We start from the raw sequence: 18,231 nt of genomic DNA, 5'->3' as shown, positions 1-18,231 counted from the left end.
TATGGAACATCATGTTCCAAGCTTTCTACTCTTTTAATGTGAAAGTTGCCAAATGTTGTGTGATATTGACTGTGGCTTCATGACATTTAAATTGTTTCTTTCTGTCTGCTTATAATATTTTCTTCTCAACCTTGGAGGTCTGGAATTTGACTATAATATTCCTGAAAGTTTTCATTTGAGGATCTCTTTCAGGAGGTGAGTGGTAGATTCTTTCACTTTATATTTTACCCTCTGAATCTAAGATATTGGGGAAGTCTTCCTTGATCATTTTTTTTTTAATTAAAGCTTTTTATTTACAAAGCATATGCATGGGTAAATTTTCCAACCAATGTTGCAAAACTTTCCTTGATAATTTCTTAAAGTAAGGTTATATAGGCTTTTGTGTGTGTGTGTATGTGTGTGTGTTTGATTATGATGACCATTGGGTAGTACAATAATTCTTAAACTATCTCTCTTCAATCTGTTTTCTAAATCAGATGTTTGCCAGTGAGTTATTTCACATTTTCTTCTTTTTTTTTCATCTTTTGACTTTATTTTATTGCTTCTTGAATTCTTATGTATTGATTGGCTTCCATTTTTAATTTTAACCATTCTAATTTCTTTTCTTTTCTTTTCTTTTTTTTTGGCTAAAGCAATTGGGGTCAAGTGATTTGCCCAGGGTCACACAGGTAGGAAGGATTAAGTGTCTGAGGTCACATTTGAACTCAGATCCTCCCGACTTCAGGGTTGGTGCTCTATCTACTGCACCACTTAGCTGTCCCCCCCTCCCATTCTAATTTTTAAAGAATTAGTTTCTTCAGTTAATTTTTCTACATCTCTTTGTATTTAAGTAATTCTACTTTTTAAGGAGTTCTTTTCTTATATGAATTTCTGTCCCTCCTTTGCTATTTCGCCTATTCTACTTTCTAAAGGAGTTCTTTTGTTTAGCACTCTTATACTGTTAAGCCAATCTTTTTTTGTGTGTGTCATTTTCTTCATTTTTTTAAATCTTTTTTTTTTTAACTAAGTTGTTAGTTTCTTTTGGAATTTTCTTGTATCACTCTCATTTTTTTCCCCCTACTACTCATCTGTTTTTTAGTATCTTCCAGGAATTCTTTCTGTTCCTATGTGCAATTAATATTTTTCTTTGTGGCTTTGCCTGAAGCTGTTTCATATTATTATCTTCTGAGTTTGACTTGCTATTCCCTAATTATCTATTAGTTTTTTTATGGTAAGTTCTTTTTTGTTGTTGTTTGTTCAGTTTCCCAGCCTTTTTCTTGACTTTAAATTTTGTGTTAAAGTTGGGCTCTATTCACCCAGGGATGGGGAGGCACTATGCCCAGCTTCAAGCCTTTTTGTGTTACTATTTTCAGAGCTAATTCTGGAGGTCTTTTGGTTTTTTGTGTGACCTGGGAAGAGCTCTCTTGGCTTTTACACAGGAAGGGCTCATGTATCCCTATAATTAAAAGCATTAGTATTCTTCTTGGCCCCAATTATGACAAGGTCCCCTACTTTCCCTCAGACACAAGCAGTTGAATTTTTCTCTGCCTTGGAACTTTGACCAGAGCCCTTGCTTGCTTATGACCAACTATGAGCACTCCTAGAACTGTGTCCCACAACTAGGAATGGTCAATAGAGTTGTCAGTCAATGCCAGTTACACCCAATGTCAGCACAAATTCCCAGGTATCCTCTTTCCAATCAAATGTCATTAACCCCTTATAGTCTTCTGGGATGAGAGCCTTGGATTTAGAAGGTGTCCAGTGCTCGTGCTCTTCCTCTTTGAGCAGGTTCCCACTTGGATGTCATGGGCTTCTTCTGCCAACTTTTTATGTTATTTTAGGATGAAAAAAAATCTTGCTCTAATTTTTTCTTAACTGTAGCTTCAAAATTTCATTTGAGGAATCATTTTAAAGTTGTTTGCAGGGAATACTGGGAGGGTTCAGCTGGATTACTGCCTTTGTTCTCTATCTTGGCTCTACCCCCAAGATTATGATTCTTCTTCTTAAAAATACTTTTGCCAGCCTGCATCTCAGGAAGAAGCATCTGGGAAAGCCCAGAGGTTTCTGCTCATCTCCACGTTGGCCTTTTCGTAATCATAACCCAGCTTCCTAATAAAATGTATGTTCCCAGAGAAAATTGGGCAACTTCCTTGGCCACACACTTCAGAGCTCTCCAAAAGTACTGCTGCTTAGCTTTTCATTATAGATGAAGTTCTGTATCTCCCCTTTACAATGCAGCATCCACTTGAACCAGAGGGCTCTGCACACTTACATATCTGGGTCTTTCTTGGGTTCTCTGTGACATAAGCTTGCAGAACCAGCTGGAAACAGCTTAGGGGAGGCAGACACCTGATGGAGTCAGGCATTTTTTAGAGCAAACCTCCTGGGGGACAGAGAACTTGGCTCAGGGTTGCCTAGGTGTCTTGGGAAACCACTGCTTAACCAGAAGGAACAATCAAGGTTACTGTTCTTTGGGTCTTCCTAGATATTCAAAGAAGGGACTAAAGGAGGTAAAATGAGAGAGGCAAGAAAGGACAAGATTACTGTGAATAATAGTGAGTTGTACAGTTTGTCTGGGACATGCAGTATGAAAGGAGTAGCTGGAAATAACACTGGAAAGATAAATTGAACCTCAGATTGTTGAAAACCTTGACTGCTAGACCAAGGTTTTATTAGTAGGAAACTACTAAAGACTTTTTGGACAGGCAAGTGACATTATCAGAGTAGTATACTAAAAAGATAAGAAAAGCTACAATGCAAAAAAAAAAAAAGTGTCAAGAAAAGGAGGCTGTAGGAAACCCATTTAGAATGCTGCTTTAAAATTTAAAATGAAAAGTAATGACTCTAAACTGAGATCTAAGGGTATTAGAGCTAGAGTTGGGAAAGACCTTAAAAAAGTACCTAGTTTACAAATGAGGGAGCTGGGGTGGACAGGGGCAAATAATTTGCTCAAGGTCATGGTCCTTTCTCCTTCTCTTACTCCTTTCTCATCTTCTTCTCCCTCTGTCTACATAGGGAATCATACCCTTACCATGGGAGCTCTGCCCAAAGGACTCTAAATTTTGATGAATTAGTTCATGAGATATTTGGGGTTTACAGGCTAGATTTCTTTTTTAAGGTCTATATTTTAAACTCAAATAACTGTAGCTCTCACTAATTGGACAGATGTAGGTCCACCCCAAGCCTCTTTTGGTCATTATTTGCACTTTGATGGCTCAAAGTGAGTATAAATATCAATTGTTTCTGTTTTAACCAGAAACCCTGAGGGTCTTTCCTTCCCAGATTGAGTTTGATTTTTTTGTTGTTGTTGGAGTTTGTATTTGACTAGGTAAAAAAGATCATTCTTTGCCTCATTTCTTACCCTGCTTAATTATTGAATAATAATTGCCTCAAACTGAGACCCATTAAAGACCTTAACTTAAAAAGGGCAAGGTCTCTCACTGCATCCAAGGCCATCTTCAGTCATACTGATCTCTATCTGGCCATTGGACCCAGATGGCTCAGGAAGAGAAAGGCAGGTGACCTTACATAGCCCTCTGTCACTCAAATCCAATGCCCTTGCATTTCATAGTATCATTTTCCTTATGTCATGGTCCTTTTCAAGAATAAAGGACAAATAACAGCAAGTCATCCATAAAAGGAGAAAATTAAACATAATTTCTAAGGTCTCTTTTAGCAATTTGTTGAAAACACATGCTGTAGGAGATGTGATTTTTTAAAAAATCCCTCCACTGTTAGAGAATAAAGATGTTTAAGTAATTAATTTCCCTAATTGATCATTGCTATGATCATTTTGTTTGACCAAATTTAAAATTATTTAAATTACCTCTTATGACTCATAAAAATGTTATCTACAGGACAGGAACAGTTTTGTTGTATTGTCCAGGTCTGTAGTAGGAACTTAACAAATGTTTGTTGTTTAATTGATTTATTGATTAGTCCCATTTATGAGAAAACAGTGCATTATGAGATCCATGATTGAAGCTTCCCCATCTTAGGTAGGGCCTGCTTCACAGTAGCATTATCATTGAGAGTACAAGTTTATCTTCATGTAATCATGAATTATTGGACAAAGACTTTTGTGGAGGACTGAAATAGTTTAGGTAAAAAAGAAAAGCATAATATTAAAATATTCCTTTGGTAGAATCTCAGAACCTTGAAAGGATCTCACGGCATTCCACTCTTAGGCAGCACCACACCAGAAACACTGATTACCTAGTCTTAATTATTTCTCAGTCTCACAACTAAAGACAAAACTAGGGAAGTCAACCAGTGAGACCAGCAGAAAACACAAAATATAATAATAGACTTAAGATTCTTTCCCTCCCTCCTTCCCTTCCTTCCTTTCTTCCTTTTTTCTTACTCTTTCTCTCTTTTTGTATTATTTCAATGTTTAGATGGTTGTGGAAATTTTTAATAATGAAAAACAGAGATGAAGAAGACATCTGTCAGTTAAATTTAACTGGACGTTTCTATCCTTTATCATTTGGTATGCAAGGGATTATTTCCCGTTAAGCTGATATAGAAGCTGTTATTTTATTCACAATGTATATTCAATGAGAGGCAACTTGGTATAGTGGATAAAGGGCTGCTGACTTTGGAAATGCCACACCTAATGGAAGTGGAGGAAAGGTAGTCCCTTCATAGATGAAATGTCTAGTCCAGCCTGCAACCACACCCTTACCCCATTAAAAAAAAATCCAGCTATGAAAACAAAAGGTTTCTTTTTATTTCTCTAAAAAGAAAGATGTCTTCTATTTTATTTTAAATACAAAGCACATTTAATTTCTGTCAACAGCTTGCATTTTAAAGTGTGCAGTTTGCAGGACTGAATACATTATCTGTAATTAGAATTCTTGAAAAGCTTTTAACATTTTTTTCTTTCCAAAATTTTAAATACATCTATTCCACATTGTTGACACTTCAGAGGATAGTAAAGATCTTAAGTCAAATGCTAAACCAGCTTTGGACTGAACAATGAAACTCCTTTTCTTACCAAACTACACCGAAACTGGATGAAACAATTGTGATGAACCATGGGGATACCTGTCAACTAATATCCACTCAGATCCTATCAGGATAATTCCTTTATTTTATCTTCTCCCTTGCTATAGCCCACAAAACTTTTCACTTTTCACCCAGATTATCCCTATCAAAACAGCAGTAGTGGGTCAGACTAATAGTCATCCAACCTCATCTTCTAAATCTCTGATCCCCAGAGATACTTTGTGGAAACAAGCTCCTTAGCTGAATTTGCCACACCCAGTCAAACAGTTGACATAATAAAAACAATTACATCTTTATGTAGTGTATTAAAGTTCACAAAGCACTTATCTCCTTATTTAAGCTACACAACAATTTTGTGAAGCAGGAAGCTCAAATATCTGTTTGACAGTGGAGAAAACTAAAGCTCTGATTGGTTAAGTTATTTGTCCAAGGTCACACAGCTTCTAAATCTGGACTCAAACCTAAATCCCAACTCTACATCCACTATTCCTTCCACTACCTCCTAGCTCAGCAGCCTAATGGGCATATTGATAGTTATTTCACATATTTTTCTGTAGTCCCTTTACTTTAGAGATTTGTGATTTCATTGCTTTGGACCTTCCCATCACTGATGCAAACTTCCATTCATCATAATAAAATGTCTTTTTTAAGTTGCTTTGGCCAAAAGCATTTAACTTCTATTGGTTAAGTCTCCTTATTCTGCCTCCTAATCTTCAAGGTATCACCTACAAGAAGCCTCTGCTGATTCCCCCAATTGTTAGTGTCCTCTTTTCTCAGTTATTTTCTTTTCATTTTTGTGTGTACGTTTTATTCTTTCAGTAGAATATAAACTTTCTAAAGGCAAGGATTATTTAATTTTTGTCTTTGTATTCCATTGTCTGGCACATAATAGGAATAAAAATGGACATCAGGACTGGATCAGAAATTTAATTGAAATAAGAAACTCATATAGAAAGAAATTCCCTCTATCAATGAAGGTTGACACTTTCTCTGCAAGTTTCTCTGCCTTAGAAAGTTTTCTATTGAATGGAGAGTTTAACCTCAGGCCTTGCTCAGGATAAACAATTAAGTTAAACCCAGCTTTTCCTGACTTTGATGGTGTCTCTCTGTTCATTTGCCACTCTTCTTTGTTGAGTCATTTTTCAAACATGTATGACTCTTCTTGAGCCCATTCAGGGTTTTCTTGACAAAGGTACTAGAGTGGTTTGCCATTTCCTTTTCTGGCTCATTTTACAGATGAAAAAACTGAGGCAAATAGCATTAACTGACTTGCCTAGGTTCAAACAGCTAATAAATCTCCGAGATTAGATTAGAACTCAGAAAGATGAGACTTCCTTACTCCAGGCTCAACACTCTAATCTTTGCCACATTTAACTTCCACATAACTTCCAGGCGTTTAATTAAATGCTCTTGGAATTAAATTAAATTGAATTTTGGTGATCAGCCTCCTTGAATTCAAAATAACTAAATCCATTACTAGGCCTTTACTTAAAGTGTTTCTAATTTATACCATGAGTCTGACTTAATGTCATATTTTTGCCATGCTCAGGTTGTAAATTTAAATTAGGTTTCTTTCTCTATTATATCCTTTAAAATAAAGATGCTTGAGGAGTAGAAAGGAGAAGTGTATAATCCCTTCTCTGCCATTCTAATGGTAGTCAAATTTCTTCGCTTCCCAGCTTTCCTCTACTTCTCTTTCCTGTTACTTAGAGGAATACAAAATTGTTTCTGAAAAAAAGAAGAGTTGGAGGGGAAAGGAACCCCATGTGCAAAAAAATGTTCGTAGCAGCTTTTTTTTTTTTTTGTGGTAGCAAAGAATTAGAAAATGAGTGGAAGCCCATCAATTGGGGAATGGCTGAGCAAGATGTGGTATATTAATATTTATTGTTCTATAAAAAATGATGAACAAGATTTAGAAAGGCCTGGAAAGATTTACATGAACTGATGCTGAGTGAACAAGCAGAACCAGGAATATATTGTACACAATGATATCAAAACTTTGCAATGATAACTATGAAAGGCTTATGATCCAAGCAATCCCAATAGACTTTGGAAAGAAAATGCCATCTACATCCAGAAAAAAGAACTAAGAAGACTAAATGTAAAACAACATGTGCTATATTCACTTATTTGGGGGGGGGGAGTTAGTTTGGTTTTTTTGGGGGGGTTTTGGTCTCTTCCATAGTTTTTTTCCTTTTGCTCTGATTTTTCTCTTCCAACATGATTCATATAAAGCAATATGTATTAAAAATAATTTAAAAAAAAAAGAAGAAGAAAAAGAAAGAAAAAAAAGCTACTTTGTTTTCCTGTTGAAGTGTGTGTTTCATTTTGTTAATTTTTAAAAGTTTCTGGACCCAAATGGCATGTGGATTTATTCTTGACTTATGGCAAAAGACTTATGACTTATCACAATAGACCAGCCCAGAAATGCAAGGTGTATGAAGGGTCATTTGACCTGTACTATTTGCCCAGCTGATGGATAAGTCCCTTCTCATTTCCCAGCTGCTCTTTAGCTTCCTAATGTTGTTTTGTTTTTCTTTTGAACTTGAGTAGCAGACCCAACTTTCCCTGGTTGGGTCTGATTACTGCTCAGTTAGGACAGATAACCTTCCAAGCTACACTTGGCCCAGAAGCAGCTGCTGCTGTTTTCAGTTTCAGCCTCAATTACATTCTCTCTCACTAACGGGAGAGAGTGAGTGTTTTAGACCCCATTTTCTAGGGCACCTTGTAGGGGAAGGTCTTGGTCTATTGATTCCAATTTCTGGGCTCTTGCCAGTACAGATCATTGGAATTAAATGGGATCTTTGAGCTCACCTAATGCAGTCCTTTTAATCTACAAATGAAGAATTGAAGGTCCAGGTTAATGCAGTGAATTATCTAAAATTATGAAAGTAGTAAGTGCCACAGTTATCAAAATGACCTCAAATCCACAGTTCTGATCATGTCACCATCCTCCCTCTGTCCCAGTTATGCACACATATACATACAGAGTCAAAATCTTTTAAGTGGTAGCCCCTACAAGAAATTTAAAATTCCTTAACTTGTAATTTAAGGTTCTGACCCATCTTCCTAACATGGTTTTACTCTGCTCCCTTTTACCTCCCTCTACATTCTAAACAAACTGGGTTATTACCTTCTTTCGTTTCACTAATGCTCTCCAACTCTCATGCCTTTACACATCCTTCCATGATTCTTAAAATGTTTCCCCTCCAATGCTCGTCCAATGACCTAGATCTTCCCACAAGATTTACCTGATTCTTGGGAGCCATGGGGGATCTTCTAGGGTAACTCCCCCATTTTACAGCCAAGAAAACTGAGATGCAGACAGGAAGTGACTGACCAAATCACCCAGACAGTAAGTGGCAAAGTCAAGACTTGATCCCACAGCTATTAACTCGGGGTGCAGTATTCATTCCCACTATTTCCCTCCAAATATTTATGTCCCCATTTCCAAAGTAAGGACACCTGGGTGTGTAGTGGATAGAGTAGCAGACCTTGAGCAGGGAGACTCATTTTTGTGAATTCAAATCTAGCCTCAAACATTTACTAACTTTGTAATCCTGGGCAAATTATTTAACCCTGTTTGCCTTAGTTTTCTCATCTGTAAAATGAGCTGAAGAAGGAAATGCCAACCACACCAGTATCTTTGCCAAGAAAACTCCAACTGAGATCACAAAGATACAACTGAACAGCCACCTCCATATTTGGAAATAATCTCCTTTTTTTTTCTTTTTCTTTTTTTTTAAGTATTCAAGTAATAATGAGAATTAGAACTATTATATCCTTGTTTTACACAGAAGGAAACTGAGGCTGACAGAAATTAAATATTTTGTATAAAGGCACACAGCTATTAAGTGTTAGAATTTAAACTCAAGTCTTCCTGACTCCTGCCAAGTAACACTAATTGTATCTGTCCTCTCTTATCCCATTAGACTTTTCCTATTTATATGTGAAGTCTTAGTGCGTTTTTGATTTTCTTGAAGGCTTTGATAGTGTCATTTTTTATTTTAGATCTTTCCTCTATCTGAGACATAGTAGATATTTAGTCAAGTTAGATCAAAGGCAACATACATTTATTAAGTACCTGCTTGTGTTTCAGACATCAAATTAAGCCAGAGCTTCTTAATCTTGTTCCATTCATGATCTCTTTTCACTGGTGAAATGTTTACGAGACCCTGTCTTGAATCTGAGCCTAGATGTTTCTGGTAGTGTTTGTGCAGTAAAGTCACATGATGCAACATGGGCAAGCCCTGCCCAAAACACCTCACATTCATTAGAAATTTGATTTTTAATTAATTTTTGATTGTTGCATTCAGAATCATTTTGCTTTTGCCAAATTTTTCACAACCCCTCCCTCATTTAGACCCCAGTATGCAACCCCATAATGGGCAGGGGTCCACAGTTTAAGAAGCTTTGCATTAAGCAACCAGGATAAAAGGCAGGCAAAACCAGTCTCTGTTCAATAAGTGTTTGTTGAATTTAGTTGAATTGAATTTGAAAACAATTGAAGGGCTTTTTTTTCCCCTAAGGCAATTGGGGTTAAGTGACTTGCCCAGGATCACACAGTTAGGAAATGTTAAGTGTCTGAGGTCAAATTTGAACTCAGGTTCTCCTGACTTCAGGGCTGGTACTCTATCCACTGCATTATCTAGCTGCCCCAAAGGACTTCTTTTAAAAGGCAAGAAAAAGTGCAATCTTTCATTTTGACGATGGCATGCCTGAGAATTTTCATTTTCAGGTTACTTTCAGAAAGTAATCCATCTGATATCTTTTTAACCTCTGATTCTCAAAAGCAGTTTTCTCTTACATATTGAAATATAATTGCCAGAGTTTTCATTTGGTTGTGATTTTCAGAGATTTGGATGATTATTAAATTATTTAATTATTGTAGTATTTGCAATTTTTCTTTTTCTTTTTTTAATTTTTTTATTATAGCTTTTTATATACAAAACATATGCATGGGTAATTTTTCAGCACTGATCCTTGCAAAATCTTCTGTTCCAACTTTTCTCCTCCTTCCCCCCACCCCTTCCCCTAGATGGCAGGTAGACCAATACAAGTTAAATAAGTTTAAGTATGTGTTGTATTTGCAAATTTTCAATGTTTAATGCTCACACTGAAAATTTAACAATCGACTCTGGGAGCACCCCTAATTAAAAAAGAAATCAAAACCTATATTTTCTTTTTCAAATTCGTTTGTTTTTTTTTAAATTAAGAAAATAGGTTTTTAAAATTGATATTCATAAAGCACTGTGCTAGGCAGCATATGATCTTAGCTCTTGCTACTGTCTATAATTCAAAATAGCCAACTACATTTCAAGCAGTCAATTAAGAAAGGAGTAAGCAAGCACCTACACATTCCAGGCAGGGACTGTGAATAACAATAAAAAACCACTCTAGGAGAGTGTGGGGAAAGATAGTGTGTTTTATTTTAGTGTGTTGAGTTCACAATATCTCCAGAACATCCAGTTCTAAATGTCCAATAAGCAATTGGTGATGGGGGATTGAAGCTTAGGGGAGAATGTGGACCTAGATAAAGAGATCTATGAGTCACTGGCATAGAGATAATAATTAAGCCTGTGGAAGAAAATGATATCACTGAAAGAACGTGTCAAGAGGTCCTTGGATGGAGATTTAAGTTATACCCACTGTTCAGGAGTATGATATGGATAATATTGAGCCATCCTTGGAATCATAAACAATTGCATATAATAATAAGCCTCTGTTATTCCAATTTCACTTGAGTAACCAATGTAGTACAGTGGGAAAGTCTTTGAGTTTAAAGTAATGGACTTGAGTCCAAATTCAACCTTTTCCACTTACACTTTTGTGACTCAATCTCCCTAAGTCTCAGCTGAGTCTTTCATCTCTAAATTGAGAATTGGACTAGAACACCTTTAAAAGGTATTCCAACTCTTGATCTGAAGTTACAAAAGAGTTGCTGAGTTACATTAATAACAATTATAATATTTAATACTTATCTAGTACCTACTGTCTGCCAGACACAGTACTAAGCACTTGACAAATGTTATCTCATTTGATCCTCACACCACCACTGGGATGTAGGTGCCTTTATTATTATCTTCATTTTATACCTGAGGAAATGGAGGCAGACAGAGAGTAAGTGACTAACTCAGGTCACACAGCTAAAAAGTGTCTGAACCTGTATTTGAACTCAGGTGTTCCTTACTCCAAGCCTAGCATTCTATCCAGTATGTCATAAAAAGTAGAAAGATTTTCTTACAGTACATGGATCAAATTACAGGACCCAAGAATAATTCAGGAGTTTTTTCTGGTCATTCATTCATTCATTTTTTTATTTGTTTCTTTAGAATCAATATAGGCTAACTTCCTTCAATATTATCTGAAAATAAGATCTTTAACCATCTTAACAAATATGATAACTCCAAAATAGTGATTTTTTTTAATTGTTAATAAGTATTCTTGCTAATTTAAATCACAGTCATTTTATCATCATTCTCTGGCTTCCTTTTCCCCACAGGTCATGAAAACATATCACATGTATCATGCAGAAAGTATCAGTGCAGAGAGCAAATTAAAAGAAGCAGAAAAACAGGAAGAAAAGCAAATTGGGCGGTCCGGGGACCCAGTTTTTCACATCCGACTAGAAGAGAGACATCAGAGGAGGAGTTCTGTGAAGAAGATTGAGAAAATGAAAGAGAAGGTAAGTCACAAAAAATTCAGAACTGCTCCAGTAGAAAATCTATGAGTCAGAAAGGCTTTAATGCAGGAACTAAGATGAACACGTTTGGACTTTATTTTGAAAGTGTCTTTACTCTCAAGAGAATGATAATTGTTTTAGAAACATAAAAATCATGTAATAGCAGGTGGACATCATTTTGTATTGAATACAAAGTATTTCATTCAAGATGTAGAGAACCTGAAAATTAATTAAGAGGCTTTCATTACACATAGGCCAGATGTGTAGTTGTTATTCCCAGTTGTTGAGGTAATGTGGGCTTGTAATAAATCAAATTTGAAATGTTCTTTTCTCTAAACATTTTGAGGCATTTGTACATATTAGATATACAGTTTAAGTTAATACAAATTTCTAGAGATTTTTCTGTTTTAAAAAAAAAAGTTATGTTTTTCTTTTTCATCTTCAGTTCCTATATCTTCATTCACAGCGACAGGCAAAGTATTCAGAAAATAAATTAAAATCCATCAAAGCACGAAATGAGTATCTCCTAACCTTAGAAGCAACAAATGCCTCCGTGTTCAAGTATTATATCCATGACCTCTCAGATTTAATCGATGTAAGTATTTGCATATCTCTAATTTTTAAAACAAAATTTCAGTTGCCCATTTTATTTTTATTTCTATTAATCTATCTGTTGTGAGTTTCTGGTTGTACAAGAAAGGAAGGCAGAAATCTTTGAAGAGTAGCATAGGAAGAGCTTTGATTATTGCATTTTTTTGATTGAAGAAATGAAATAATTGAAACAAAAACCCTCCATTAACCTATAAAATGAAATAGAGTGCTTAACTGATCGTTACCATCATGATACCTTAAAAGATTATTCACTCACTTACTGGCAGTAAAAGGCTGTTTTGGGATTTGGCAATTGTAGGTAAGAACAAGGGCTGAAATACAGGATTTAGGGCTTGAAGGATCTTACTTGGAAAATCAAGTTTCAAATAGAATTTTGGAGTTGGAAAGAAATTTGACAACAATAACAATAATAATTATTATAATGTTTCAATAGCACTTTAAAAGTTTCCAAAGTGTTTTACAAATATTATTTCATTTTATCTCTACAACAACCCTGGGAATTGGACACTTATTATTCTTATTTTCTAGATGAGGAAATTGATGTGTATAGGATATATTAAACTTTGAGTTTCTTTATGGGAAGAACAGATGTTTCTGCTTTATTTCTATATATAGAAATATATATATATAAACTTTATTTCATATAGTTCTATATGAACCATAGGGTTCAGTGTCTTGCATATAAAGGGTGCTTAATATTTTTTTTTCTGGAATTTAGTTGAAGATGACTTGAGCTTTAATGAAAGAATCTGTAAAGTATATGAATTAAATTTCTTATAAAAATGAAATTAGGTAAAGCTGATCCAATGTTTCACTTTCAATTTAAATGTGAGACCATCCAATGAAGTATTTTTATGATTAGCCAGAATACTTCCATACTGAAAGAAGTTGATCCTTACAACAACTTTAAGAAGTACCCATTATTATTATCTTCATTTTTCAAATGAGCAAATTGAGACGTATAGAGGCTAAGTGACTTGCATAGGAGTCATACTGGTAGTACGTGTTAGAAATAGGATTTGCACTCTGATCTTTATGAGTTCAGGTCCATCATTTTGTCTTCTCTGCCACCTTGTTGCCTCTAAAAATTAGCAAGTCCACTACCTCCATTTTACAGATGAGGAAGCTGAGCCTTACAGATGAAAAACATCTTGATAAATGGCAGAGTCAGAACTCAAACTAAGATTTCATGAATCCAATGCCTTTTCTGTCCTTTTTGATCATCTTTTATGACAGTCTAGTCCATGTACTAAAATGCTTTTTAAGGTAAGCTTCTTGGGAAAATTGCCTCCAAAACTAAAGAGGATGTTGCTCTATCAGGCAAGTCAAAGTTTAGAGTAAAATTATATACATACATGTGCATGTATGTGTGTATATATATATGTGTGTGTGTGTGTGTGTGTGTGTGTTTATATACACACACACACAATCTAACTTGATCTTTTATATGATATGAAGTTTAGGATAAATTAACTTAATGATTAAAGGGAAAAATACAAAATTTTATCATATATTTAGTTTACTTTAAATACTCTCCTGAAGCATCACCTTTAAAAGTATTTGCTGATGTCTGTGTGCAGACATCTTTATTAAAATAAAGAAATAGTATGCTAGTGGATAGAAAAATGGCCTCAGAGTCTGAAAGACTTGAATTTGCATGCTGTTTCCTGTACTTACTGGCTGTGTATCGCTAGACAAATCACTAGAAAACTTCCTAGGACTACAGTTGAAGAGAAGGTACTCACCTGTATTAATAAGAGGGAGTTTCCTTATGCCTATTCCTTATTATGAATTTTTTAAAAATAACTCAACATTGAGCACATTTTAATGTCTCAATTACAGTTCTCCACACCAGTATAAATCATAGTGTTATCACCAAGATGGATGTCATTCAAAATTCTATGTAATAAGCCATCCTTCCACAGATTTGGAATTCAAACAAGAACTGGCTAGCCTTTGGATAACATGCCCCCTTTTTTTTTTTTTTTTTTTTTTTTTGAGGAAGAGGTACAAATTAATACAAATATACCTCATGTTATGCCATCAACTGGTTCCATGAAAATATGATGTTGGATGAAACAATATTACGGGGGCTGAAGATGAATTAATACCACTGAAGTAATTATAAACAAACCAAATTGTGTTAACCAAATAATATTTCCAAGTATTACATTGAAGTTTACTAATGATACTATCAAAAGATGACACTGCTCAGGGTGATATCACATTGGTTATATTTATTCTTTAAACAAAACTTATGGCAGTATTTAAAATATTTCAGAATTTTAGAGATATGCATGTATGCATACATATATTTACATATGAACAAATAATATTCTAATTTTGAATCTCATAAATTCACTAAAATGAGTTCCTAGGGACCTTCTTTAGATAATACTTTGCTAACTTGGTTGTATTTTTTGTGTATACTTTTAAAGTAATAAAAGACATTCCTTTTAGATATTATATGATACAGATCATTAAGTGATTCAAATAGAACTTACCTATCATTAATTCTAATTAGTGACATTTTGCTATACATATTAGCTCATTATATAGGGCAAATTAGCAAAGAATTATACATGAAGTAGTGTCTATGGACACCAATAGTCAGATAGGGAGAATTTTATTAAGGGTTATAGACTTTATTGCTCCCTGGGTATTTTTTTTAAAAAGTCAACAACCCTAAATAATATCTCAGAACAAGAAAATACACAAAGTTGATTCCCCTTGAAGGGACCATATCTTTTTTTTTTTTTTATGTTGCTATGTGTTTGTTAGAATTTATTTTCAATAAATCTTAAATTGTTAATTAAGTAAAGTTTTAATGTAGTTGTTATATGATTAGTCCTATCCCTATTATGAAGTATTCCAAAGAAAATTTCAGGAGTAAGACCAACTGAAAGTATTTGGGGTCAAAACTCTAAGCATTGGTGAAACTTTTAGAAAAATATTCATTTGGGTGATAGAAACATCTGGGAATTGTAAAGCTGGATAAAACTTTAGAGTTCTTCAGTCTGCAGGCAATTATCAAGTACTTGTTGTGGCCAAGTACTAAAGATACAAGGGAATAAAAACTAGCTCCTTCCCTTAAGAATAAAAGTAGCTCCTTCTAATCAGGTAGACAGCATTAATATCTAAGAACCAGGTCTCAGCGAGTGATAAAATATGGAAAGAGCAGAAAATGGTGTAAATTAAAGGAGGTTTATTAATCATGGAGCAAACATTCCAGAGTGTACAAGTGAAAGGTAAACAGATATGAAGTAGGATGTTAAGGCTGATGAATAAGAGGGATGATGAATGAGAGAGCAGCAGCTGGAGTTGTAAAGTACAAAAGTAGGGTATTCTTTGGCAATCAGGGCTTCCACTATCTCTGAGCTGGGGAGAATAGCAAGAAATGGCAGCATGTTAACTAACCATTGAGGAATGGGTATCAATGAATTTCCATCTTGAAGCCAGGTGATTAGAGTGTTTAAAACTGGCCCTGGAGGTCCTAACAAACATTATTAAGTACTTACTATATTCCAGGTGCTGTACTATTCTGGGAATACAAAGATGAGCAAAAATAAATCTTTGCCCTCAAAAACTCACATTCAGATGAAGAACAGTATGCAAATAATTCTATATATTACAAGTTATAGATAGCTATACATACCTATTTTACATATATATGTGTATGTATATCCATATCTGGTAGATAAGAAGGAATCTCAGAGTAAAGGCATAAGGAGTGAGGGAGAGAGAAGAGAAAAAAACTTTCTGTAAATGGTAGAATTTGAGTTGAGTCTTAAAAGAAATTGTGGAGGGATAACCTTCAACTGCCTGGTCTCCCTATTACTGTGAACTAGGAGGTGTCTAAAAGATCTCATAGCAGGCCTAAGCAAGAGTTGTTATGTTCCTAGTGAGAAGGCAGGAGCAGCTGTGTCTTCTTGGATCTCCGTGTGATCTGGCCTGGATCTGAATAGGAAAGCCCTGCAGGAAAGATCTCCAGTGAAGGGGAGACATTCCACTTCTGGGCAACTCCAATTAAAAGGGACTATTTATCTACATTAAACTGATATTGGCCCCTAGAAAATTTGTGACCCTTTTTGTTCGGAAGTCTGGGCCACAACAAAACCATTCTTTTACATGAAAACCCTGAAATCCTCAGTTATCATATTCTCCTCACCCACTCCTACTCCATAACTGACAAGTATTTCTTTATTTAAAGGCTCAATAGCCATGATCCTTTAAAAAAAAAAAAAAACTTAGCAAAAAACACAAATTTTACTAGTAGTAAAGGAAAGTAATATTTCTATATATAAAGTAGACCAGAAAAAGAGGTTTGTATGTGAAGCTGTGGATCCATACTAAATATATTATACATTATAAATAAATAGTATACACGGCAACAAGATTATAGGATGATCAATTCTGATGGACGTGGCTCTCTTCAACAGTGAGAAGATTCAAACCAGTTCCAATTGTTCAGTCATGAAGAGAGCCAAATACACCCAGAGAGAGGCCTGTGGGGACTGAGTGTGGTTCACAACATAGCATTTTTACTCTTTTTGTTTTGTGGTTTGCTTGCATTTTATTTTCCTTCTCTCTCTTTTTTTTAAACTGGTTTGATTGGATTTTTCTTGTGTGGCACAATAATTGTATAAATATGTATGCATATATTGGAATTAACATTCCCCATGTTTAACATGTATTGGATGACTTACCATCTAGGGGAGGCTGTGGCGGAAAGGTGTTGGGGGGGGGAGGATTGGAACACAGAGTTTTGTATGGGCTAATGTTGAAGAATTGTTTACACATATATTTTGAAACATAAAAAGCTTTAATAGATAGATAATTATCGTTACATAATAAATCCAATGTTAATTTCAATTAACATTTTTCAGTTAACAAGCAATTGTTTTCCCTCTTCACCTTCTTTCAATTCAAAAGAAAAAACACAATCTTTATAACAAATATCATAGTCAAGCAAAACAAATCCTCATGTTGGCCATATTCAAAAACATGTCTCATTCTGCATATTGAGCCTATTTCTTCTCTCAGAAAGTGGCTAATATTCTTTTTTCATCGCTGCTCTGAAATTATGGTTGATAAATGCATTGATTGGCGTTCTTAAGTTTTTCACAATTAATCATTTTTAATTCCATTTTTTTACATGTTACTTTCAAAGCTGTCACTCATCCATTTTTTCCTTCTGAACTTCTCTTCTGTGCATTAAAAACACACCCTCTTTTTTCTCTTTCCTTTTTTTCTTCAGCAACACTATATTCCTCTCTAAGCCCCCAAATACTCCACCATGTTGAAAAATGTTGTATATTTCTCTTCTTGTAGGTTTCCTCTCTTTATTCACACCCTCTCTTTACAAAGAAGAAAGTAGAGAAGAGGGTGTTCCTTAATGTACTCAATAATTTTGCTCCTTTTCTTCAGTTCTTCTTTTCTTCTCATTAACCAGTCCTGATCCCAATTTTTAGTCTTTCTTTCCTTTTATTCTCCCTTTTGTCCACTCTCCAATGATGGAGTTTGTTTTACTTATGATTAGTCCCTCTCTGAATAGACCCTTCCTTCTAATCTCCTCCTTTTTTATCCACTTAAAAGTATTTTTTCTTGGACACATTTAAAGATAAAATTTGATAGTAAACTCATTAAGAACTTCAGGGTAGTGTCTATGAAAACAATCCACAAATGGGCCAACTCATATAAGACTTGGTGGCATAGCATAGAAACTGTATACTGTCTAAGGATATCAAGTCATCTAAAATGTCTTGTGCAAGCTTTAGTGAGTTATCACTAATAGTGGGATTTAGTCTTCTGATCATAGAAAAATAGTACAAAATTAAATTTAAAATACCTTTTTAAAATTTATTATCTTCAATTTTCTAGAATTAACTCCAAAAACCTTTACTTTCCATAGCTATTCATGGAAACACAGTTGTATAACTGTTATTGAGGTT

General features: G+C 34.8%; 1 protein-coding gene across 3 annotated transcripts in view; it reads left to right on the top strand.

Moving 5' to 3' along the window:
• Nucleotides 1-18,231, top strand: part of SRGAP1 (SLIT-ROBO Rho GTPase activating protein 1) — a 309,032-nt gene that overhangs the window by 201,683 nt on the left and 89,118 nt on the right. For 2 of the 3 annotated variants that reach the window (XM_052001387.1, XM_052001388.1), the window contains exons 5-6: nt 11,489-11,671; nt 12,135-12,263. In XM_052001387.1, the coding sequence (XP_051857347.1) occupies nt 11,489-11,671; nt 12,135-12,263 (312 nt within the window). Of the gene's footprint in view, nt 1-11,488; nt 11,672-12,113; nt 12,264-18,231 lie in introns of all 3 variants that reach the window. The other variant, XM_052001386.1, reaches the window with a different exon arrangement.

This window comes from Antechinus flavipes, chromosome 5, assembly GCF_016432865.1.
Source record: "Antechinus flavipes isolate AdamAnt ecotype Samford, QLD, Australia chromosome 5, AdamAnt_v2, whole genome shotgun sequence".
Classification (NCBI taxonomy): domain Eukaryota; kingdom Metazoa; phylum Chordata; class Mammalia; order Dasyuromorphia; family Dasyuridae; genus Antechinus; species Antechinus flavipes.
Note: the sequence above shows the minus strand (reverse complement) of the source record. Positions and strands in the feature narration are given on the sequence as shown.